The sequence below is a fragment of the Aptenodytes patagonicus genome, chromosome 4 (genome assembly GCF_965638725.1).
Source record: "Aptenodytes patagonicus chromosome 4, bAptPat1.pri.cur, whole genome shotgun sequence".
Lineage (NCBI taxonomy): Eukaryota > Metazoa > Chordata > Aves > Sphenisciformes > Spheniscidae > Aptenodytes > Aptenodytes patagonicus.
Window position 1 is genome coordinate 25,858,444 of NC_134952.1, and position 26,503 is coordinate 25,884,946.

General features: G+C 41.3%; 2 protein-coding genes across 3 annotated transcripts in view; both read left to right on the forward strand.

Annotated features, from left to right (window-relative positions):
* Nucleotides 1-6,106, forward strand: part of NWD2 (NACHT and WD repeat domain containing 2) — a 59,116-nt gene extending 53,010 nt beyond the window's left edge. For both annotated transcript variants that reach the window (XM_076336075.1, XM_076336076.1), the window contains one exon: nucleotides 444-6,106. In XM_076336075.1, coding sequence (XP_076192190.1) covers nucleotides 444-4,379 — 3,936 coding nt within the window. In that variant the 3' untranslated portion in view covers nucleotides 4,380-6,106. The remainder of the gene's footprint in view (nucleotides 1-443) is intronic.
* A 6,490-nt stretch (nucleotides 6,107-12,596) lies between these two features.
* The window catches only part of PGCKA1 (PDCD10 and GCKIII kinases associated 1), a 45,595-nt gene continuing 31,688 nt past the window's right edge, over nucleotides 12,597-26,503 (forward strand). The window contains exon 1 of the mRNA XM_076336078.1: nucleotides 12,597-12,670. The gene's annotated coding sequence lies outside the window, so the exon portion shown is untranslated. The remainder of the gene's footprint in view (nucleotides 12,671-26,503) is intronic.

Sequence of the window (26,503 nt, forward strand, 5' to 3'; positions counted from 1 at the left end):
GCATGCATTTATACACAGCTGGGAATCAATGTTAAACAAGTTTAGGTGGCAAGCTGGTCTGCCTGGCCAAGGATGACATTGCTTAGTGTCTAAGGAAGTTTATTAATAAGAGAATCTACTTACTGACTTTCAGAAGTGAGACACAGATTTTGCAAAGAGTACCCTGGGATTTATGGACTACATTCTACTCATGTCCCCTTAGACGTAAGCCTTTTTGTGGATCTGGGTCTTAGTGTTTTGGGATATTACCTGTGCTAAACAAAGATGACATATGATATGAATTTCATTCAGTGCCCATAAATCAAACCAGCCTCGAACTCTGCCAGTGAAAGCATTTCCATTCAACCAGTAACATTTAAAAACGTTTATTTATATATAGGCAATCACTATTTATAAACTCTGTTACTGTGCTTCATTTAACTAAATTATGCTCTATATTCTAGTCCTATTCCTGGCTGCAAGAAGAGATGGGACCAGATTCTGACCCTGTAGTAGTTATAAGATTTTTGGGATCCACCGAAACAAGTACAGATCTGAAGAATATACTTCAAAGCATTTGTGAACAATTAGCAGTCAACTATCGTTGCCTCGTACAAAGTTACCCAAAAAAGATTCATGACCTTCGGGACTTGTTCATCAATCTCTTGAATGAGTCTTCATTCCACCGGCCACTGGTGATAATATTCGATGCCCTAGAACAGCTAACAGATAGTGATGATGGTAGGAAGCTCTGGTGGCTTCCCATTCACCTTCCCCGTTCAGTACGGATAATTTTGTCAACACTGCCAAACAAGCATGGGATCCTGCAAAAACTGAGGTGCCTTATTCATGAAGAAGACAACTACATCGAATTGACTGCAAAGGACAGAAAGATGTGTAGCCAAGTACTGAAACATCAGCTGCTGCGAGTTAAAAGAAAGGTAACATCAGGGCAACAAATCTACGTCAATGAAGCATTCTCCAAATGCACACTGCCTATGTTTGTGAACTTAACCTTCAGAGAGGTCAGGAACTGGAGATCTCACAAAGATGTGGATGAGTCCTCCCTCTGTGTCACTGTCCATGAAAGCATAGAGCAGTTGTTTTGGTCACTGGAAAACAAGTGTGGATCGAGACTATTGTCAAGAGCACTTGGCTACATCACTATGTCCAAATCTGGCCTGAGTGAAATGGAACTGGAAGATATTTTAGCCCTTGACAACAGTGTTATGTATGAACTGAATGAGAGTGTCAGAGAAAGTAACCCACTGAGAATTCCATATATATACATTGCAAGGCTAAAGGAGGGCTTACAGGGGTACTTGATAGAGCGACAGGTGAGAAATGTAACGCTGCTTCTTTGGGCAAATAGGCACTTGCAACTAATTGCCCAGAAATTGTACCTGCACAATGAAGAAGATTTACATGAAATGCACACAGTCATGGCAGACTATTTCCTTGGTGTTTGGTCAGGTGGACGAAGAAAACCTTTTTACAGCAATGACCAATATCTGAATGGTTGTCCTGACCATGACAGTAGAGGCCTGAACGGGGATGAAAAGCACTGCATGGATCAGGCTGCTTTTGACAGGCAGGCACCTGATCAGCCATGGGTCTTTCAGTGTAATCCATTAGAGCCTGATATCTTTTTTATCAATCACAGAAAAATGACAGAGCTTATTCATCACTTGACAAGATGTGGAAGAACAGATGATCTTCTGTATGGAGTCATTATGAACTTCAGCTGGCTGTACACCATGATTAGAATAGGGCAGTTTGATAAAGCACTTTCTGACATAGAACTGGCTTACACCTACTCTCAAGAAAAGGAGCTGAAATTTCTGGCCAGTACCCTCCGCAGTATAAAGTTCAAAGTAGTAAAATACCCAGGTTCACTCTCTGCTGAATTGCAGCAGAGGCTTCTCCCAGTAGTAAGTTCATTGCCCAAACTCAGACATCTCCTCTTAGAATGTGACAAGGATGGACCCAAGTACTGCTCTATCGTCCCTTTGCATTCCTCCATGGATGTGACTTACAGCCCCGAGCGCCTGCCACTATCATCCAGCTGCATGCACGTCACTGAGATTTTGCCTACTTTTAATCCCAGCACAATTATTGCTGCTTTAGAAAATGGCTCCATCAGCACTTGGGATGTAGAGACCCGCCAGTTACTAAGGCAGATTACAACAGCTCCATCTGTTATCTTGGGGATGAAGCTTACTAGTGATGAAAAGTATCTTGTAGTGGCTACAACAAAAAACACTCTTTTGATATACGATAACATAAATTCCTGTCTTCTGTCTGAGGTGGAAATTAAGGGGTCAAAACATTGTGGAATTGGGGGGGGCTCCAGTTTTATAAATGGATTTACGTTATCAGTCAACCATGCGCTTGCTTGGCTGGAGGCCAGCAAAGACGTTACCGTAATAGATCTGCTTTACGGTTGGCCTCTCTATCACTTCCACTGCTGGTACGAAGTGACCTGTGTGCAGTGTTCTCCAGATGGAGTTTATGCGTTCTGCGGACAGTATTTGAACACCGCGACCATTTTTCACTTGGGCAGCGGAGAGAAGCTGGCCACTGTGACCTCTGAATTTTCTGGTGGATTTGTGAAATTCCTTCTCATTCTGGACACAGCCCAAGAAATGGTGATGGTGGACAATGAGGGTAGCCTCTCTGTTTGGAATACGGAGGAAATCGCGAATCCCCAGCTTACAGATGACTTCGACTGCAAGAGAGAAGACAGTGAAGTTGTCAGCATAGAGCTTTCTGAAGACCAAAGTGCAATTTTAATTTGTAAGGCTCTCAGCATTGAACTTCTTGACACTCGTGTGTGGAAGGTGGCTGAAAAGTTTAGAGCTAAACACAATGAGCGCTTTATATCTGCCGTGTTGTCCAAAAATGGCAACTGTATAATTGCTTCAATGGAAAATACCTCAGCCATTTTTGTTTGGAGAAGAGATACAGGACAGTGTATGGCAAGCTTACAGGAAATCTCAGGAACTATAGTCAGGCTAATTAAATCAAATCATCATAACATGCTGCTATCCTTATCCACCAGTGGTGTCCTTTCTATTTGGGATATAGACATCATAACTGCTATGTCCAATATTGACAAATCTGGCAAGCCTATCCAAAGACTGGTGTTGCCAGCCAGAGGTGAATTAATATACACATTGGATGGATCAGATTCTGTCCATAAGTGGAACTTCAGCACTGGATTTATTGAAGCCGTGTTCAAGCACGAAGGTATTGTTGAAAACTGTGTGCTGACCTCTTCTGGAGAGATAATGGTTACATCAGATGATAAATGCAGCCAGTACGTATGGCACACTGTTAGTGGAGAAAATATCTTTCGCATTAATGGACAAAAAATCTCAGAGCTAATGATTACTCATAACGATCAATTTGTAGTCTCTCTCTGCGAGCAAAATGCATCCAGAGTTTGGCGACTGGCTACAGGACATAGGGTTTGCAATATTTTAGTTGCCTTACAGAATGCATTTATAACAACTGCAAATACATTCGTAGTCGGAATGGCAAAGAATAAAGTGTTGGCAGTGAGTCTCTGGACAGGCAGTATAACCAAGAAGTTTTCCTGTGATGATGGTGCAAGCATTGTGGATATTAAGCTCATACCAGACTGCCCAGATATTATAGTATTTATAACATCTACTGAAACTGTGAACATCTGGAGCCTAACAGAGGAAGTCATCTGCAGACGCGTGCAATTGCCTACCAATTTCTTAAGAAATTTGGAAGATTTTGAAATATCCCCAAATGGGAAGCTAGGAATTATAACCCGTGGTGATGAGAACATCAATGTGCTTGATTTATACAGTGGAAAACTTCGTGTGGTTCACGCTCCAGGTGTCATCTGGCGGCAGAGGCTGTCTCGGGATGGCCGCTATCTTGTGTACATCTGTTTTCGCAGTGAAGAAGATGACGACAATGGTGCGGTCTCTAGTTTAATAGTAATGAGGCTAGCAGATGGCAAAAACATCGGTGCCTGTTCTCTTTATAAAACTCCCACCTTTCTTGCACTCTCACAGAGACATTTAAATATTATTATTGGATTTGATGACGGAAGTATAGGTACTTACACTGTAGTGGATCGAGTTGACGCTGCACTGAAAATCAAAATTGCTACTTCAAACAGCCGTCAGATTTTCAACAACACAACACAAGTGATTAGGCCAAAATGTCACAATTACAGCTTCAAAGTGACTGCAGACTGCATTTGGAGGGAATCAACGGAAGTATTTGCAAGGGATAGTCCCATTACAGTTACAGAGCCTGAGGTGAGTGAAGCAACACCAACCAAAAAACACAACTATTGCTATGAGAAAGTGTGCTCAGCCATAGATTGCAGAGGACACAGTTTTGCTGCTGACAACTGAGTAACCGTCTGGACTAGCTTATCTGAATAATAGTATACATGCATAGATTTGTCTTCTGAATTCACGTAAAAATCAGTGCATTTCTTGGAAGACAGACAAAAACAGCAGAGGGCAGACCAGCTGTTTTTTCCTCGACAAATATTCTTACATTTATGTAAACAAAAAAAAGCAAACATAAAGCAAATGGGCTGCAGGGTTTTTTAAATTTCGGAATACAAGGTTCAGTCCAGGATTTCACCAGGGCCTTGATTAAAAATTTCTAGCAATACTGTCAAAATTGTTATGCTATTACAGGAGTTAGGTGGTCTTATCTGGGATTGACAAACTGTTTTAACTAGAACTAAAGCTCCACGTGATCGTGAGAAGAGTCAGACCACTATTTTATATACCAAGTCGCCTAGATGGGTCTATAGCTAACAGCCAACTTTATACCCACTTGCAAAAATGTGTTTTTCTGCTTGATGGTGCAATGACAAGATGTCACCTGCCAACCTGGAACACTTGATACATTCCATCATCATTTAAAAAATACCTACTTTTTTTTTAATTGGGATTAATCTTCTTTGGGTTGAAAGGAGTAGGTGCCAGTCAGCTGCAAACATGTCAACGTTTGAGCTGGTAAGTATTTGTTCACCCTAATGAATGGACTGAAAGATTTTTTTTTAATTGCATGCAGGGATTTCAGGTTTCTGTATTGTGATAAAAATGATAAAAACCTAGGTCATAAAAGGAACGTAGGGTTTGGGGGTCTTATTTTTGGTTTGGGGAATTTTTTCGTCTTCAGAGTGTGTATTAGTACAGGTCGTAATGAAAACTTTTTCAAAGAGAAAGGGCGTTACAGATGAACAGTTAAACACATTAATTTCTTTATGTTAAAAGGTTGCTATCCATTTTGTTGTAAGAAAGTCTAAAGTATCTCCTATGTCCCCAACATAATCTTAATAGAAAATTTTCAGATGTGCCATGTATTAATCTTGATAACATTTGCCTTACTAGCATTTCTGTTCTTTCCCATGATAAATACAGATCAGATGACCAAACACTCTGGGACTGCTTGTATATGTGCTGAAATACTCCACTAAATGTAAAGGCTGTCCAAAGGTTCTTTACTGGTCCAATTTGTAATGGGTTTTTCTTACTTCCACATACTTACAAGCTTCACTTTCTGCTTTAGAACTGTTCTGAGCCTTTTGTACAGTTTTACCAGTTTCAAGGCAGAAATTGTGAAATAATGACAAATGCTTTAAAAAAAATTATACTTTGCCCAAGTAAAAAAAAAAAATACTAGACAACATCTGAAAGGATAAGAAGATTTTTCCCTCCTTACATATCTTAAAGTTGGCACACCTCTGGAAATTTTGTCAAATTATTTAACAAAACAATTTTATTTTTAAAATCAGAACTCCATGCCACAAATTTCCAAGAAATGAATGCTAAGCTAGAACTTAATGTAGTGTGTGAATGTTCAATGTACAAGCCAATATAGTATATTAAGTGACTTGAATGATTTTTCCTAACTTGTTTGCAACTAATAGATCATATTGAATGTTTTTATGTAAACTTTGTATTGTTGGGAAAACCTACCCAATCAGAGATTTATATTTTCATAAATGTCAAATTTAGTTAAATTTTGTTACAGAGTTGTTAAATTAGAAATCTATTGCAGTCTTCAAACAATATACAGTCTTGTGTATGCATTGTTTGTACTAATAAACTAAGGAAACTGACTTGTGTGTGTGTCCCTTAATTTTAGGGAAATTTCACGCTGGCAGAGGGACATAAGGCATTTGCAGCTGCCATTAGCCTGTATTTAAATCATTTTTAAGGGCTATATTCATAAGGGAAAATTCCAGTATTTTTCCCACTTCAGTTAACTAAGTCAAGCATTCAAAACCCAACGAAATTCACCAAAAAAATCCATGCTTACATGCTGCTTATGACTAGATTGCATACTGCCAGCGTGCAAGTCAACAGACACGAAGGCTTGTGTAACCTACCCAGTAGAAAGCTCAGAGAAGAGGGGAGCACCTGAAATCCCACTCCCCTTCAGATCTTTGGAGCTACAGGAAGGGGCTGTGGGATCCACGCCTCCTGGGATCCTGTCCTGAAGGTAAGCAACTTCCACCTTCTTTCAAACACTGGGCATGACTCACACTTTTCAGCCTTGAACTCCTTGTGCATAACTTGCATAATGTTGGAAAGTTAGTTCCTTCATTATTTTGGAAGAGTAAAAATACATCTCCTATCTGCCAGGAGAGTGGTTAACTTTGGGTAGTAAAGGAGTGTAACATAGAAACAAAGCAAAACAGAGAAATGGTCTTTCTTTTGAGAAGCACTACCAGAACCCAGCTGGTCCCAGCTCAGCTGAGTGACTTACCAATAGAGTACCCAGACTTGCTCCTCTTGTTTTGTGGCTCAGTGAACTTTGTGGTCTTCTGCACAGTGGCACGGCTTCTTAGGGCAGGAGATAGTCCTCAGCAAAACAGAGGATTGGCCTAAAAGTGAGAGCAGTCTTCCCTTCATCTCGGGTCAAAGAGGGAATTGATTTTAGGCCTTGTCTAGCTGGTCAAAGCAATACGCTGACACATGAAAGCAGTGATGCTGTATATGAAAAGGCATGGGTGTTCTTGTCCAGCTTTGAATCTTAGTCTTTTATGTTCTAACCAAGGACAGCAAGAGTGGTGCAGCACTGCAATCTTTCTTAATTGTAAAACAATGAGAAAGACGAACATGAACATGACTCCTAATCCACTTAAGCCCTTCAGCCAAGTATTGGGTTCCTAATCTCATTGAAGGATGCTGTTTAAGTCCTGTCCCTCCTCATAGTTTATCTACATCTTAATAGATAAACTATCTCATTCAGCTTTCTAGCTTTCTGAATCTATTTCTCAGGGGTCAGACTCCTCACACTGAGCCTAAGCAGCAGACACAGGTTTCTGAATGGCATTAGGCTGCTCAGTCTCCAAATACTTGCTACTGCAAGAGTAAGCACTCCATAGCCCATCACAAATCTGTCCCCAAGTACGTCTATGCAGTGGTACAGGGACAAAGTAGTTTCTCTAATAATAAGCCATCCAAATGCCAAGTGCTTTTCTATCCCTACACAGGAATAGAGCGATTTACTTTCTTTTAAGGAGCAGTATTTGCATATCTAGAACAAAGCTTTCATTTATTCTTTATCTAAAGTGCACCAATAAACAGGCTCAGATGGGGTCCATATTTTCTGACACAGAAGATTCTAGGAATAGGCTGTAGCTGCAAGAAAGCTTTAGAGGGGAATTAGCCGGAAATTCTTTGGCAGACAAAGGTAAGCCGGAGGTCAGATAGAAAAAATATTTTTATCAGTCATTTCCTTTGCACCACAGCTGGGGAATGCACGGCCCATGACTTCATTTCATACGGCCTGTGGCCATTCGACTTTTTTCACATTATTATCAGATAACATCAAAATGTGAGTTAACATGTAGGCATTCAGAAGGCATTCAGGTTTCAGTGGTTCCCCAGCCCTGATTTCTCCATGCTGCATACTCAAGCCCTGTACATAAACCTGTGGAAACAGAAGTTTTAGCCATCTAGCAAAGGGAATTGAAAGCAAAAATCCATCGCTAAAATGGCGTTCATATGCAGGAGGGACTATTTCAGCCCCAGATCAGCTTAAAGTCCTGAGATTTTGCCCTTTATCAAAAATTTCTTATGTGTGTCTGTATGATACATCATAAAATGTGTCCTTTGGGTCATTACCATTAGGCTATTAGCAACAGTCTGCATTGTTTTATTTTGTTAATTAAGGATTAAAAAATACCTGTTTTAACATAAATATTAAGACTGCAAAAGGACAGAATTCTGAAATCTATTTCTTCTAATTATAAAACCAAGGACATCTCACTTTTTTACACTTTATTTTTTATGTAACCATAAAATTGATTATGTAATCATCCAAATGTGGACTAGGGCCTTTGGATAGTTTTGGTTATCAAGGATTCGTTATTAAGAATCATTATCAAGCATTTATGCTACAAATATGACCTACTTCAAAGTTCTTGTACCCTGTTAAGGACGTTACTAGATATCTCTTCCTGGAACACCACGTTGCTGCAGGAAGGGTAATGAGCTACATTTTTTCCTGTGGTGTACCTTTCCAGCCTGGTCACTGAACACCATTCCTTGCATTTTGGAGGTAGTCTCCTGACTTATATGACGTGAAGTGATGCTCTCAGTGTGGATCTAAATCATAGTCTCAATTCTCAATTTCAACAGGGAGGTCAAAGGCTGAAAGAATACTCATCACGATCCTTCGCAGGGCGGAATGAGGCATTTTATCATGTGCTTCTCCAGAAGGGGCAGTTTGTACCACCATCCTTCTGTGAAAAAGGGACTTTCACTATCAAGGACCAGCTATGCAGTGCTAAACCCACTTGAAAACACAGGCCAATAACCAGAAGAGTGCGAGGGAATGTTCTCCCAAGATGTCCAGTCCAGCAAAACATGCTCTTAAAATCACAAGTGGTTCCCAAAGTGACTGTTAAAATCTGCCCCTAGCAAGCTCTTCTCCTTGCCTCCGCTGCCCCATCATCCCAGGCCCACGCTGCTCCTGCTTGCCAGGGTGGGTGATGCTCCCAACCAACTGAGCAAAGCCTCTGACGTATTCCCAGCCATGGTACACTCTCCACCTGCAGCGCCTGCCCTTTTGGAAACACACTGGTCCCCTCTCCAGCCTCAGCAGGGAATACACAAAAGCAGATTTAAGGCATGTTTACATGTTCCTGCTATCACAGCTTTTACCACACAATACTGCCACACCAGCACGGGTCTTACTTTTACATAGCATATAACAGAGATGATGATAAATAAAATCATCTCCCTGCTTTCGTGCCACAGCTCTGATTCCACATGCATTTTGGTGCATGTGAGAAAGCTTCTAGACTAAAATAGATCTATTCAGCATAATTAAAGTGAAATACACACACTTGCAAGGTGAGAGATGAAGCAAAAATCCAGACATGCTGTAGCACAGATGAAAACAGAACATCTCAAAAGCAACAGGATAGTTTGCTGCTGTTTGTCTCCGTTATTCCATTGCCTGTTAGTAAATTGCGTGACACTTCCCATTGTAAGATCATGTTGACGATAGTACCTGAAGTTACAAATTTAACCTTTTGGGCTGTAATTTTTCAAGGCAGACTTCTATCTCAGCAGGACTGTTCTCCAGAAAACCTCAGCCAAAACAGTCAACTAAGGTACAAGAATGAGATTAGAGAAAAAAGAGGATTTCTGTAGGCTGAATGTCTCAACTACTTTTCCTTTGAAAAAAATGTTGTCACACCCATGTTTTTGAACAAGGACTATGGATTGGTGAGACAAGGGATCATTTCATGCAGGACACGTCTGTGAAAACTTGACCAAACTATCAGCCTGAAAAGATCCCAGCAGTTTGCACATATTCATAGAAAATGTTAGGTTTCAGGAACAGTACTATAGGAGCACAGCATGCTTGGGACTGCAGGGGCTGGGGCAGAACTTCTCTACTACTGCAGAAACACTGGGTGTGGGTTTGAGAAACCGCAAGAATGAATAGTCTCTGGAATGCCAAAAATACAGTAGCCCTGAAAAGGGTCTGATGGGGAGGCCGAGTATCAGGAGAACAGGAGAGGAAGCCTCCTCGAGGTCGCTTCCAGTGGTCTCCTGGCCTACAGCACAGCTTTTTGACGGGGACATTTCTCAGCCTGTTAGCCCAGCCACCGTGAGGGTAATGGCAAAATACCACTGGATGCAGAGCTGGCCCACGGCGGCTGGCTCTGGCTTCGCAGGGCTGTAAGCCAGGTACGGAGCACACGCTGTGCATGGGTCTGCACACAGCATCATGCTCCATGCTGCAGAGGTAGCCCCTACCTGTTTCCCTCTCCCGCCTTCTTCACCTTCTCTAACAACTTGGGGATATGTTAGCCTGACAATTCTTTACTTACTGACCACAGAGCCTTTGGGAGAGTTTAGTGAAGGTTTTGTAGTAGGACATTTCCTGGCTCTCAAAGTCCATTTTCAGCTAACACTAAAAGCTTGCAGGAATAAAAAAAAAAAAGAAAAATCTGCCAAAGAGCTGTTGCAGAGCTTTGCAGTTTGCTAGCTCACAGACTGTAAATGATATCTGGCCTTTACATTATGACGTAGCTCTCTGCTTAAAATAAGCATATCCAAAGCAGCTTTCATTAATTTGTTTGCTGGCACCCTACGTTTCAGCCTCGGGTGCGCGGCTCCGCAGGGGGAGGCTGGGGCTAGGTGGCGCAGTTCAGTCTCTGCTCCCCAGCACGGGGACCCGCCTGCTCTCAGCCCACTGCTGAAATGAGTTTGACAGTCTCATCTTTAGCACACTGCAGCGCATACGAGGGGAAGCACAAAAGGGTAAACCTAGCCCGCTGCTGAAGTGGGATTTTAGGAGGATACTTTGCATGAGAAAGGCAAGCAGGACGCCAGCACGCCCCTTACACGGGGAAGGGAAGGATGCAACCCCCACCAGGCAGGGAGGAAACCCTAAATCCATCATTATTTAGGGTGAGAACAGCATGCCTGCTCGGACAGCAGCTGAACCTCATACAACTGTTTCCATGAGGCTTAACACCACAAACAAACAAAGGATTTAGTAGAACATTCCCAAAGTACTATTGAGTAGGCTCTGTTAGCGCTGCTTTGGACCCCTGGCTGTGACACACGCAGTTAGATGACACAATGTTAGTGCCAGCTCTTTCCCGGAGGTTTTTTTTTTTTACAGTTTCCAGGTACAACAATATATGTATACAGTACACCTGACTCAGCTGCTTGCAGATATTGCCTAAGTTAAATCTCTCTTCCTGCAGTGGGAACACTGGATTGTGGCAGCAGAACGTAGAATCATAGAATCATTTAGATTGGAAAAGACCTTCAAGATCATCAAGTCCAACCGTTAACCTAGCACTGCCAAGTCCACCACTGAACCATGTCCCTAAGCACCACATCTACACATCTTTTAAATACCTTCAGGGACAGTGACTCCACCACTTCCCTGGGCAGCCTGTTCCAATGGTTAACCACTCTTTCAGTAAAGACATTTTTCCTCACATCCAATCTAAACCTCCCCTGGCGCAACTTGAGGCCATTTCCTCTCGTCCTGTTGCTTGTTACTTGGGAGAAGAGACCAACACCCACCTCGCTACAACCTCCCTTCAGGTAGTTGTAGAGAGCGATGAGGTCTCCCCTCAGCCTCCTTTTCTGCAGGCTAAACAACCCCAGTTCCCTCAGCCGCTCCTCATAAGACTTGTTCTCCAGACCCCTCACCAGCCTCGTTGCCCTTCTCTGGACACACTCCAGCACCTCAATGTCTTTCCTGTAGTGAGGGGCCCAAAACTGAACACAGTATTCGAGGTGCGGCCTCACCAGTGCCGAGTACAGGGGCACGATCACTTCCCTAGTCCTGCTGGCCACACTAGTTCTGATACAGGCCAGGATGCCATTGGCCTTCTTGGCCACATGGGCACACTGCCGGCTCATGTTCAGCCAGCTGTCGACCAACACCCTCAGGTCCTTCTCTGCTGGGCAGCTTTCCAGCCACTCTTCCCCATGCCTGTAGTGTTGCATGGGGTTGTTGTGACCCAAGTGCAGGACATCTTTCATATCACTTTTAGAAATACCACACTCAAACCAAAATGATTCCAGGAAAGTCAGCATCTTTCACAGGTAAACGGGATCCGATGCCTGCAAATATACCTTAGAGCAGAGTTCCTCCATAGAGTATCACCCAAAACAGCAGGGATTAAATGCTAGGCAAAACTACCTGATGTAACAGAGAAGCTTTCTGCCAAATCCTTCCAGCGCTGTTTGTGACATGGGGAGATCTAATTTTAAGAATATGCAAATGACATCATTCATACACTGACGGGCTCAGACTTTGTTGTGGTCGTTTTAAGTGACTGTCCCAGAGGAAAAGGAATTATCTGGCACGTGTTCTTCCTCTTCTCCTTTTTATAACCCTGACCAGAAAACAGTGAGCTCTATCACGTTTTTATCCAGCTTGCAGGTAAAGGGTTACAGATTCTAGGAAGTATTAAATGCAAACTTTAAAGGATTTTATTTTCATCTGCAGTCACATGATGTCTTAATACCCAATGACACTAACTACAGTGTCTCATTAAGAGGTCATGCAAACTCCCAAGCTAAACAAGGCATTCTTATATATTTAACATTCAGATGCAGAAGCCAAGCTAAGCCATGGAAGATTGTAATCAGAAAAAAGCTACACTTCCTGATCCACACAGAAGCTACAGGTAGGAAAAGTTCTTCTTCCTTTAAACTTGTAACGTTGTGCTTTCAAGAGAAACTGTTACAGGGCATATTTTGCACTCTCTTTTTTTTTCAGCTTTCAAAATAGTCTAATAGTTTTATCCTGAAAATATCTGATCCCATTTGTTCCACCTGTTGTAGCGTCAATATTGTTTTTATACTCAGAAACACAGTTGGCTCAGCAGAAAACCAAACAAAACAATCTTTTTAAACCAAATCTATTTAAAAAGTAGTATTTTTAAAGATTTCTTAGTTATTGAAACGTTTATGTTAGCGTATGTGGGGTGAAGGGAGAGTTAATGTGTCTTTGATGTCTGAAACGAAGGGATTTAGAACTCTTCCGACTTTACTTACACCATGAATTGCACATTGTTTCAGTCACTTCAGTCAAAGTGTATTTTAACGGATGTGGCTTCCTCACTGAACTTACATGATTTCTGATTTCCCCTCCTAGAATTTGGTGTATTCAAAAAAAAAAAAAAAAAAGTCTTGCAAAAGCAAATGAAAGGCAGATGGGGAGGGTATTTCAGTGCTCCATAAAAGGAGAAAATTTTACAAAATAGGGAATAGGAGGAAAGTCAGTTAAAACCCAGTTAATCGAGAATTTGAATGACGTTAAAGCATATCCATTTTCACACAGAGAGATAAAGTTTCACTGACAATTGCTGGCAATATCGCAGTTCATTTTTTTCACTTGTGCTGAAGGATTTTTCCAGGGTACAGTATTAGCATTTTTATCACCAAGATCTTTTTCTCATCACAATTTTTCTTTAAACTGTAATTGTTTTCAGACAGTGTTCTAAATACTCAGCATTTTAATCCCTTTATAGACTACATTCTATAAAGCTACAGAATCTATATTTACTAAAAGATCTCTAGTGCATCATAAGATTTCCACCCCCTGGGGATTCCTACTGCACAAAAGCAGCAAGCGGTGTTTATTGTTTTACTCCTACAATGGTTGGGTAGTGATTGCAAGCAATGAATTTTTTCCTCAGTTTATTCTGTAAAACCCATCTCTTTTTCTTCTTCCCACATAAGGCTAGGGGATACTAAAAAGAAGTGAGGAATAATAATACCTACAGCACCTTGCTTCAGATAAGCTCTCAACTTTCTTTGCAAAAAAAAGTGCTTTATCATTGCCAGTACTTAAAATAAATTTGAGAAAATTTGATCCCAAACAAGTTTACCAGTAGTGCTTCAAAAAATGAATATTGTTATTCACTTTCAGGGTGACCATCTCAAAACATCGTAGGTCTAATATTGAGGAAGACCAAGACCCTAGTGTGGCCTAGTATGTTCAGCCTGAGACATCAAAACATTTTTTATCAAACTAATTGTACTCCTAACCTCCCAGCAGAGTCGCTCACAACTGCACTGGTGGGAATGTAACAAAAGCCACTACACTTTAAAAGAACTGTTCCAAGTTTACTATAACTGACCTTTTAACTTAAATTATTTACAAAAATCTATTTAGCAACTCTTGTAGATAAGGGGCTTATTTGCTAAGCTAAATTCAAATCTTAGGGGAGTGAGGGGAACACACCAGGTCCCAAATAAACAGCCATCCTATTACACAGGCTTTCACTGAGGAGGAACATTGCACCTGACACGCTAGGAACAGCCTGCCATGGCCACTCTCTTTTAAGAAATGTTTGTACAAATTGGGTGTGTCATGGTAAACCAGCACTTAGTAGCTCAGTAGTTAAATCTGTTGAATGTTAATTATGCAAAGTATCTGTGTAGGGTGGAAGGTAGGACAAATGCTAAAGTTACTCTGTGACCAGAAAGACAGACCAGCCATTGAATGAGAGGGAGCAGTAACTCTTTTCCTAGAAAGGAATACAAATGAGGCATTTGCTGTCTAGCAGTCCAGATGTTCTTTATACCCACAATTTTACACTCATTACAGGAATTTGCACTGCTTTAATTATTACTTTTTTTCTGATTAAATAATCCAACCTATTCTCTTGCTTTGTCACATCAATACGGAAGCGAGTGTAGTGTTGTTTCATGGGGAGGACACACAAATCAAATACTTCCTGCTCATAAACAAGGAAAGAGAGGTTCTTGGAAACTGAGATTATTGGAAACCCAAGAAATATTTTTTCACTCGGATCTTGGGGGAAATCAAGCAAACATAAAAATCAAAACACTACCAGAAGTTTGGAATAGTTTTTTCTTTACCCCAAAATCAGAACTAAGTCAAGCATTGGTCAAAAGCCAATCCAGATCTTCCAAAAGGCTTGCAAATCTCAGGAAACTTGTACCAGATTTAAGGCTAATACTGAAGATCATCAACCTGATGATTTTTGCGCAGTTCTAGGTCAGTGGGAAGACAGAGTAAAGCCTGCAAGTGAAGGGAACTGTGGCTTCCTTTGAAAGCCTGGTTGAAAGTAGTCACCATGCAAGGTAAACATTTGTGAGTGCTGAGGCCCTCCTCTGACCACACGGTTGTTTGTATCTGATCTCAAGGAAACAAACTTACTTTAAGTAAGTATTTGCTGTTAGGCTTTACTGAATGAAAGCCAAGGAAAGCCTTTCTTCAGGTCTTTCAGGAAGGGATGGTCTTTTACCATGTTTGCACAGTATCTAGTTAAACACGGCCTCAGCATTGTCTACATCTTCCACTGATACCATTTCACAGAAGACTTGGGATGGGGGGGACTCAACACATGCAACCTACTGAAACATGATGAACTGTAGTCAGGTAATAAATATTTGTTTGAAACTTATAATTCCTCCTTCGGACCCTGTTTATCTGAGAATTATGTATCACCTGTCAGCAGAGCATGCCCGTGATTTCCACACAACAAAGTTGTCATGGGGAGGGCACGGATAATGCAGAGCAGGAGACCAAATCCCTGCTCCTTAACCAGCAGCACCTCATTTAGCTCCTGATCATGCTAGAGAAGTAACATCAAAACTTCACGTCCAAGCAATGATGCATGGAAATCGTTGATTTTTGCTGAGCTGCAGAAGAGGAGTGCTGGCAAGCAGGATGTATTGCTAAGGAGAACAGGTATAAAACACGATGTAGTTTTACTTATTGAAAGTTTTATATCAAAATGGACAAAATAAGTGAGTTTTGATAGAAAGGTCAAAAGGGATTATTGGAAAGGGGGGAAAAAAGGCAGCAATTTTCCTGTGAGCTCTCCTCTGAGTCACTTTCACTTAGACATATGGAGGAACTTTAAAATTTTATTAAGAGCCGAGTACATTGTTTGGAAACTAAACATTTAATCACTTACAGCAGGAAGCAGGGAAAAAAAAAAGGCCCAAGTTTTCTTTTTTGTCTGCAGTTTTTATACAAGTTTATTTAACTTCCATTTTTTCACTTTAACCACAGATGTTTGCTGCAAAGCCACAGATGCTTTCTGGCTAGAAAAATATTTCTGGTTGAATATTCTATTATTAATTCACATAAGTTACTTTTCCATTTGGGATAGCGAGGAGTAAGCCATCTCCTTGGGGCTTACTTTTTTTGGTGTTACCAACTGGGCCTGGCTCAACTTTGCATCATTTCTCAACTATTTAATATAGTTGTGTATTTCTATTAAAGAGCAGTTAATTGTCTGATTTTATGTAAACAAGGTCCAATGCCTTGCTATAGCAGGCAATCTGCTATTCTGAAAGAGCTGAGTAACAAGGACAAGAGTAGCCCATGTCAAGAACACACACCCAATGACTGAAAACCCTTTCAACCTGAAATCCACCCTGGGAACTTTTCATACTGGCTCCAGTGGGAATAGTATCAAATCCTGATGCTGTCAACAGAAGCCAGGAGAAAAAGTAATAACCTGATGCAAGCTATGCCAGTGCTACCCAGATCACTGCTGCCAGCAGAAACGACAGCACAGCAGCAGCACAGGTTTGCCTGTGCTGGACAGAAGCTCTCCACACCGCATCAAAACAGATTATTTCACTTCTGCCCAGCCTCTCGTGTTCAGGACAGGTGCATCTGGATGTTAAGGCACTTTGCCCAGGCAGGTTGGCATTAATGTCCTCTTATGACACACTCCGATGCAGTCTCTGAAGGCAGCTTTAAGGCAGGAGAGACAGGGAGTGTCCCAAATTAGCTGTTTGGAGCCACACTCCCACAGTCCTGAGGACTTCTCAGGCTGTGGGTCTGTTCCTCCTCTGACCACCTATCCTCCTCATTGTATTTATTGCAATGACTATTTATTGACTGAGCTGTATTTATTACACTCACTTCCCCCTTCATCCTACAGCCACTTTGCAACACTTATCAACAGTAGATTTGGGAGTGTCCAGCTTTATCTACCTTATTAAGCACCTGAGCTTTGTGCAACAGTCTAGGATGCAGAAACCACCGCCTAGGCCCTGACACAGCCACCCAACAATTTCCTCCTCTCCCTTCTGGGCTGCATGCTCCCTCCTACAGCCACACCAGTGCAGCGGGGGCCCTCCCCAAGGCCTGCTGTGCCAGGACACCTCCCAGCTCCTGGACTGCAGCCTGGAGCCAGCCTTCAGGCTCCCTTGCCTGCTGCTCCTCTTGCCCAGCTAGCAAACCCACGCTGCTCAATATTACGGGCAGTTTCTTTCCCTCCAAAAAAGTATTATCAGCTCTTACTCCTCTTATGGCATGCAAGCTTGCTAGTGCATGATTTTAACACTACTAATTTCCATGGAGCTATTCTTCTCATCTACTTCTGATCTACTCATAGTAAAAAGAAGCATAAGTCTCAGGCAAATTCAGGCTTTTGAAGTAAGCTGGCAGTCTCATTCACTTACAGCTCAGTGGAAAACAAGTAGTTTCTGTCAGCTGTCAAGAATCTGAATAAAGCTTTGTTAAGGGCCCCTCTGTCTCTATTTTTGGTTTGGGTGTGGCATGGAAAAAACAGTATTTACCATCTCAGTAGCTGTGCCCTTTGTGTATTTGTTTTCATGTTCCCTTTCCCCCTGTGAATTTAGCAGATGTTGCACGGCTTGATATCAGCCCTGCATTTCTGTTGTCAGAGTACATGTTAAGTCTCCACTGAACATTAGTAATGAATAGGCAATGTCTGTGCAGCAAAGATACCGATTCAACTGCCAGGCACTGCTTCAGAGGCAAACGTGGATGAAGACCAAAAATACCACAAAATTTCATTTGCAATGTAAATGAAACAAAAGCTATGGTCATGAGCCCTAACTGAAGGCCTCCAGGGGCCTGGAAGCTACAGCCATGTGCAATGTCCCAATTTCTGTCCTTAACATATCTTTTTAAATTAAAATCACTTGGGAATATTTTCCATTGCTTTGGATGAATGCACACGGATTGCTAAAAGGCTAGTCCGTATTTACCAATATACATTAAAAACTAATGCTCAGTGCAATTATCCAGTTAATTACCTTCCATAAAAACGTTTCCATTCACTTTATATAGAGTACAAACATATGGATTTGCTAATGCACAGCTGATCAAAAAAACCCAAATACAGTTTAAGAAAACAGAGCAAAGCCAAAGACAAAGAGCTAGATGCTAGGGGAAGAGCAGCTTGCTGCTTTCACGGCCAATACCAGCACCAAGTATTCATCAAACTACAGCCTTAGCTTTGTTTCATTTCTCTGCCATCCTTCCACGATAAAGCATTATGGTGGCACCACTAAAATCAGCGCGGCTGGACTTTCCTCCTGGAGAGAGTGAGAGAGCACCTATTTAGCTCAGAGCTCATATTGTTACCCACATTTTGCATGTGAGGGAAGGTCAGGTTTGAGAAGCAAGGAGCTAAATCAGCCCCGTGGCTCTGTGCAGGTGGCAGAATTTGAATCCAAGCCTCCCAAATGCTCTAAGAGCCAAATCTGCCACTAGAGACTAACACCCTTTAAAAATCCAACCCAGTGCCAGTAACTTTCTTGTCATGGGACAATATGTTAGACTGGCCAATAAATAAAGTTCTAACACACAGGCAGCAGGTATTTGCTTTACAATAGAGCTACCTAAGACACACCATTTCTAGCCATGGCATAAACTGCTTGGAACAAGGAGTTCTGCTGGAAATGTCAGCCTGTTGTTAGCATACAGCATCAGGAGCTACTCCACTGCCGAAACACAGTCCCACAAGTCGGACTTAATTGTGCAATTTTCATTGATAATTTTGGTGAATACAGCCCATTCTTTTGCACAGGATTAAAAGAAAAAGAAAGAAAAAAAACTATTACTAAGCTGGCTCGATGCCAGACAACACTAAGTCTTTTAAGGCAATGAATACTTTTCTATAGCTTTCAAATATTGTTCTACTGAGAGACTGAAAAAGGTTGCAAATACAATCAAGATAAGCAATTCAATAATACAACAGAAATGCAGCTGTACTTCACTGCTATCTCACCATTACCATATCTCAGCCACATTTAGACCTTTTTAATGCAGTGGTCAATACTTTGGATGTGCCTTGTGCTGAGAAATAATTATTTTAATTATAACATAAAAACTCTTTGCTCTTGTTCACAAAAATCATTGTGTTTAATCATTCCCTTAGCCACCCATCATCACGCAATGTCTGTGAAGGAAATTGGTTTAAAATAACCAAATGGAAAAGTTTACAGGCACTCTAAACAGCTCTCGATTAAATTATCTCTATGCTTTACACATTAATCTAAGTGCTGTATTTAAAAGAAAAGAAAACCCCTTTGAATCAAAAAGAACTCATGTAAGAGAAAGTCACATCACATAAAAGGGTCTTTATTAAGGTATTGTATCAGTCTTTTCTTGAAGATTTTTGAGTGTGACTTTTAGCATTTTCTGCATTTTTCTGTTTTAAAAGGTTTGTTATCCATTTTCACAGTTACTTTGTAACTATGGCCCAAATAATCCTCTGCTTTTCTACTCTCTGCTGACCATTCTTTATGTGAAATGTTCAAGAGCAATGACGTAAAAAAATGCATCCTAGTATGTTTCCCACACTTTTTATGTAGAAGCAGTACTGTGTAGGGGGAGCATCTTGAGCAATGAAACTGGGGGAAAAGACCCCCCAAAAAACGGCGAAGGAAAAAGAAATGCATGAGGTGTATTAATATCTTTCAGGCTGTGTCGGATCTGAGAGCTGATACAGATATAACCTGATAAAGAAACTCACTTATATGGCTTATACTGTTTTAGAAAGATTCCCATTTTTAGCGTACATATTTGATCCTTCTCAAACAGCCCCACAGTTGACTGGGTCTACGCAGTTCTACTTACAGGCTACAAGACCATCTCAGAAATAACTGCTTGAGCCAGGCACACCATAGCCTTACCATTCACTGAAATACCATATTCTAAACATTTGGTGCTAGGCATTCATCTGAACTGTGGACCACCAATATCTGACATAATTAACAATATTATCATTTTGCTCACAAAATAAACCAACTCCGCTCCCACAACACGTCAAATTCTTCTGCTGAGGAAAGGATCTTCTTGAGGTCTCCCAACACAAGCTATATCACTTACCTGGATTTCATGTTGTGATCCAATTAAAAACCAACAAGGATAAGAAATCATGATGAAAGTGATAAAATTGATTTTACCACTATTTCCATACAGGACAACTGGATAAGGAAAGTTTGAGTTTGAGGTTTGTTTGTTTTTTAAGATGGGCAAAGTCAAATTTTTCTTTCAAACCCACTGACTCATGCACAAAGTATATTGTTCTCCAGGCTTTACATTTACTACTTCCACACCATTCTTCTGTATATGTCTTAGCCCAAACACTGGGCCCTATGCACAGCCTTCTGATTCTCAGACCTGCTAGCAGCCATGAATTTGGGCAGGAGGCCGAGTTGTTAATTCATGGTGTTCTCTTTCAGTCTTCCCAGGAAAATACACATTTTGGCTGAACAATGATTTTATAGCATGTGCTTTGTGGGTCATACCTACTCCTCTGTGTAGGACTCACTTTGGACTAGCAGTAACAAACCAAGGATGTAACTCTTGCAAACTCAAGCTATTTATAAACAGGTTTCGGTATCTTTACTTCCTGTTTACATTCCAATCTGAAGATCCAGTTATAACTTGAAATCTTCCCAAAAGATTTTCCAGTCTGCCAGCCACACAAAATACAATTTTTTTCCTGTATCAACCTGAATTTCCTTTGAAACAATGAAATCAACACCAACTCTTTTCCCTGTGGGTTCTGTTTGCCCTTCAAGGAGCTGAAGTTTCATGTTTTCCCCCCAAACCTGTTGAGTTGCCTTAACCTGTTAAGCTGCCAAACATGTTAAATTGTCTTTGTCGCACCATTTTGAAGTCTGTAAACCATTGATTGTTCTAGCCTTATGAAATTATTTTCAGTTCTCTGTATCACTCCAGCTTGATGCAGAAAGACAAATCTGAAAAAAATTGTTTCATAAGGCCAGTATGTGAGATGAGCCCCAGAAGCATGGCTTATTGCAAATCTGTGGTTTGCACTGCTGTAACAGCTGCATTAAATGAGTATTTGTTAGGATAAAGTAAACCTGACTGAATTTCTCTAAAGTACATTTAGGGCAGATAATCCAGTAGCGGTATACTCTCTGTGCTACAGGGTTTTTATTGTTCAGTATTGTGCCATGAAAGAGCCTAGATTTATTTGTATGTTCTACTCTTGACATGAAATAAAGTTAATCATAGACTGAGATTTCTTTGTTCACTAAAACAGATTTTTTCTGGTCTGTTCAATTCTATTTTATCTCACATTCCTACAGCCTGCGATATTCTTCTGTCTGCAGAGCTCACTGTGCAGTGCATTGCTAACACAGTTGAACAGCTCACCTAGATACTGGCACAAATTCCCTAACCCAAGGACTGAGGCAACCAAGAACCACCTGTTTTCTAGGTTTGGCCTTCTGTTTCCCAATCTGTGCAAGTCTCTATTGTTACCCTGCAGGACTTGAACTTTATTCAGGTTGTTTTGGTTTTCCTCATCTCCATGGCATCCCCGGTAAGGAGCATAATATCCAAAGATATCATAAAAAAGCCCTTTGTGCTCCAGGAGATATACAGGGTTTCTTGAATAAAGCTGCTGGAAGCTTTGCAAAAGAAACTATGTGAGTAAATATACTACCACCCAGAAAAAGCCATGCTCCCTCTCCCAAGCAAATGGAAAGGTTAACTCCATCAAGCCCTGCAGATTCAGGAGTCCTTCATACTCAAAACTTCCTCATCACACAGCTCTCGCAGCTCATTTGACAGAAGGAGAATTAAGCTTAAGTTGGCAAAGACCCCATTCATTTATGCCAAGAAAATCCCACACAATTTGGAATTAATCAATAGCACAGAAATCCCCTCCCACCTACCACATGGAGCCCAGTCTCCAAAAATCTGCAGTCTCTCTCTAGGGTGGTATTTGAAACAAGCCTGTTTGCAGAACTAGTTTCACGCTCCTCCCATGCCACCATCCAACACAGAGATCTTTTGCTACTTTCCTCCCATGGAAAAAGTAACATACCTATGTGGAAAATGAAGACTAGAGCATCATAAAGCCTGGAAAAGCCTGATATGAGAAAAATCTTCTCCCCACTGAGCCAATACACTTTTCTCCCACTAAGAAACACTATTTCTAGTCCAGCAAAAAGCAACACAAACAAGACTTAGCACTCGTGTCAATGAGCCCTTTTGAAAGGCCTAGTAACAAAGGTATGCCTGAAACAGAGCCTGGGCTTCACCTTTCTTCTTCCTCCAGGCATTTCTTTTGCTTTCCAGGAGGCCTGAAGATCTCTTTATGGAAGCAAAGATTGCAATTGATTGCCAAAAAGCTTTCCATGAATGGCCTTTTTGAACTATTTAGGCGAGAGCCTGGAAGACTCTGAGGTGTTCTGTTATTCACAGCATGCAATTACCTAGCTCCCATTATACTTCAGGGCTTTTGCCCCCTCCCTTCCTGCAGGACTTCCCCATATAAAGAGGCTGTAGGTGCTTTGCCTCTAAGTTACCTTCAGTTTTTTGCAGTATTTCCTTGTCTGTGTTACAGCAGCATCTACAGGCACCAGAACCAATAAAGGCCTCATTGCTCTGGCTGTCAAGGAGACACCTAGTAAGACATACCCTATTTAAACACTTACACATTAACTAGACAGTTCCAGACGGGACCCAGACTTCTGGCACCTGCTTACTTTAGGGAGAATAAGGAAGCATATCTCAATCCCATCTTGCTTATTAGTGAAGAATACACCATCCCTGAGAAATAAATGCTCTGGGTTTTAATCCCTTTGGATTTAGGAGGCACTTAACCACAGGTACCCGAAATCCCCAGTGATGGGTGACATCAGGAGGTTATTACACAACATGTGGTGGCCACTGCCTCATGTGGCCTTGACAACAGCGGGTTCTGGTGTCTGCCCCGTGCATAAGGTGGGCTCAGAGCTCACCCAGGGCAGCAGGGACTCTTCAAGTCAAGGGAGCACCAGGTTTGTGAACCTTGAGTTGCTTTGGACAATGTGGCTGTCAAGCTGCCTTGCTCAGAGAGAAAGATACTTGCCACGAGCATGCTGCTGTCATGCCCAGTAACAGGACTTTAGACAGCTACACAGATTTTGCAGGGCAAAATCTTATATATAATAGGCATTAACATCCCACACAGCTAGGTAGGGCCTTTGTGAATTGTTCTCTCATGATGTGACACTTGACTGCTGCTGGAGCTGGGCCGGAGCCATGTCCCATAGACCACTCCTGCAGCCCACCCACCGCTGGGGCAATGGAGAGCACAGGCAGGCAGCACCAGCAGGAAAGCCACAAACAGACTGCTAAGTGTTAGTCAGGCCTCTTAATCACAAAGCTGTCCTTCCCAATCATTGCTCCACCCAAACCACACAGCTAATTGCCCTAATATTAATGTTTGCCACCTGTTTCCTTCTTCTTAGGCTCTGCCAATGGAGACATCCTTTCCCTAAGCCTGAGTTCCCAAGGTTCCACACTTTTCATGTCTGTAAAACCTTCTACTATCTGAAAAAGTAATAAATGAAAAAAAAAATCAGGGGATCTTTCAAAATAGCTTGAGCTAGCCAAGCTTTGTTTCTTTTGTACAACATTATGCACAATGTATTCCTTTCCAGAGGCAACAACAGTGAAGAGTTTCCACTCCCCTCTCCCCACACAGGCTGCAGCAGGGCTGGCATTTTAAGACCATGTCACAACAGCACAGGCATTGCAAATTGAACAGCAGACTTGTTTTGCAAACTCCCCTGTTGGTTTCTGACTATTAAATACCACCTGACAAAGGAGACTCCTTTGTTAGAGAAAGAAAGGAGGAAATCAGCAGAGAGCTACCTCTGTGTCCTCTCACCTCTGGGGAAAACCTCTCCCAGATGCTGCACTCAGAGCCAGTGCCCAAGGGGACACCTTCGAGACGCCCTCAACTCCACCTGTCTTAGGACAATGCAATGGTTTCAGTGGGTGTCAAGGTCTCTGGTTCACAGGCTCTCACCTTATGGGCTCAGATTAAGCTCTAGCCACAGCAGACTGGGTTTTTTTTTCAGGACTTTTGTTCATTGTGAATCTTCAAACTCACTTTTTTCCTTTTGAATACATATAGCACAGCACAAGGAACAGGTGAGAAAAGGGCCGTCTCTTGACCATCTCTCTGAACTGGCAGCAGTTCAGCATCATAGAAATTTAGTTGTGACAGGAAACTATACCACAAGTCGCTTATATGTCACTTTTGCTGGAAGAAAGTTTTGTAACAGAGAAAATAAAATTATAAGCTTGATACATTTAAAGGATTTCAAGAGGTAATATGCCAGATAGCACAGTGTGAAAAAGCCTTCTTTTCTGTAAAGAACAAAAATATCTTATTCCTTCAGACCCCTTCCTCACCTCATCCAATGAGCTGTGTACACTGAAACTTGATCAGATAGAAAGGTGAGGAAAGCACCGACTTACATTTTCATGCAGATTTGCCAGTCCATCCTAGCTGAAATGAATTCTGGTATCTTTTTTGACATGAACAAGGCGGGATTTGACAGAATCTAGCAGCTCTCTGGGTCTCCATCAGCAACTCAACCACTTTCCTGTAGCTTCACCATCTCATCTTACCAGCACTGTGATCCAAACTGGGAAAGAAGCTCAGTTCTTTGGAAATCAAACTGGCAGCCTGACAAGGAGCACAAAAACTAAGCCCTGATGTTTTTTCCAGGGGTACAAGAACCTCAAAGCTCTTTCAAATAGGGAAAGAACACCACAAAGATCATCCTATAAAGTTAAGGGGGAAATGGTCTTTTCACACAGAATTTTAAAAAGAAACCACAAAAATGTGTGTTTTCTCAACCGGAACAAAGCAACATTTTTTGTGGTTTCTGTAAACCAGACTTACCACTCCCCACTCATCCTTATTACCACACGCCATTTGAAAAAATATATACAATAAATGTGAATGTCTCTATTAGTCAAAGTGTTGTGAAGTGTGTATGGTGAATCACCACAACAAAAGACCTAGAACACTGCAGTGCAAGGGACAGCACAGACCCTTATGGGCTCCAGTGTCCCCAGTCCACACAGACATCCTTGCCACTAGGACCTGAGAAACAACTTAAACAGTTGAGGGGAAAAAAAGTCCTTATTATTGGGGATAATACTCATTTTTAGTTCCCATAGATCACTTAGGCCCTCAATTAAAGGTGATTTGTAAAAGAAAAGCACTGCATCAATATTGGTTTTAGGATGCATAATGGAGGTCCAGGATTTTAACTGATTTTAACATTAAAAAACTGTTTTGTCAAAGCTGGGGAACCATCCATTGTGAGAATTAAATCACATGACTGAAGGACTGATACCAGTCATATCCAATTACATTGCAGAAAAAAGAAGTCTTTGCTACAGATTTAACCATCCTCAGCAACTCAAATTTAAGTAAAGCTAATTCAAAATGTGATACACTGCATTCGTTAGTGTAAAATCAAAAGGAATACTGATTAACAGTAACCTTTGCATTGTCATCTTAACATCCCAGGAATACATACAAATCATGCCAGTTCGTTAAACCTAAAACAGAAAAACAAATACCTGAATTTGAGACCTTCTTTACAGATGAAGTGATCAAAGACTGCAAACAGTGAGGATGCCTCTCACCATTTAAAACTATCCCTTTGGTTTCAATCCTGCATATGCAGATTGCAAGTAAGTACCAACATCTGGCAAACCCCAAGGAAGCCAGTCTCACACCAGGGCACTGCAGGGGTCTCTCAGCACAGGAGATGTGAGAATCCAGCCTGTATTAAATGCTGCAGTGGCACTGCTTCAGCTGCAAAACCACTGCTCAGAGCAGTTCATGGAAAGACCAATGTGTACTACATACACAGCTCTAAAAAAAGTGTGGTGTTGCACTGGCATAGTTAAACTGAAGCAATTTTGTACATAAGAATGATGAGCTGATTTAAAATTGGTTTATCTTGATTAGTTTACTCTTGCTTCAAAACAGTGCTGTTTCTGTGGGCAAACAAGGCTTCAGTCTTAAGTAGATGCTTGGACTGTCAGTCTCATAGGATTAGCAATTTTAAATTAAGGAATAGGTTGCAAGAAAAAGTAATTTCATGCTTCGAAAAGAACTTTTATTTATTTCAAAGGCTTGGAAGCTAGAACAATCACTCCATAATCTTATGCAAATGTTGATGTCATCAATGCATTTTAAAGCAGCTTTTAATTAAGTTAAATAAAGAAAACAGATGCTGCTGAAGAAAAGCCCAGTAAGAATTTCTATTTCTAGATAAAACTGCTTTAAATGTATAAAAAATTCTGCTGAGACGTGATGTACATGACTGAGTTTATAGGTGTTTAGTGAGAGTTTTGTGCCATTTAATATGTCACTGTGAGCAGTCAGCACAAAGATAATGATATAAATATAGAAGAGTGGGCCTATAACCTC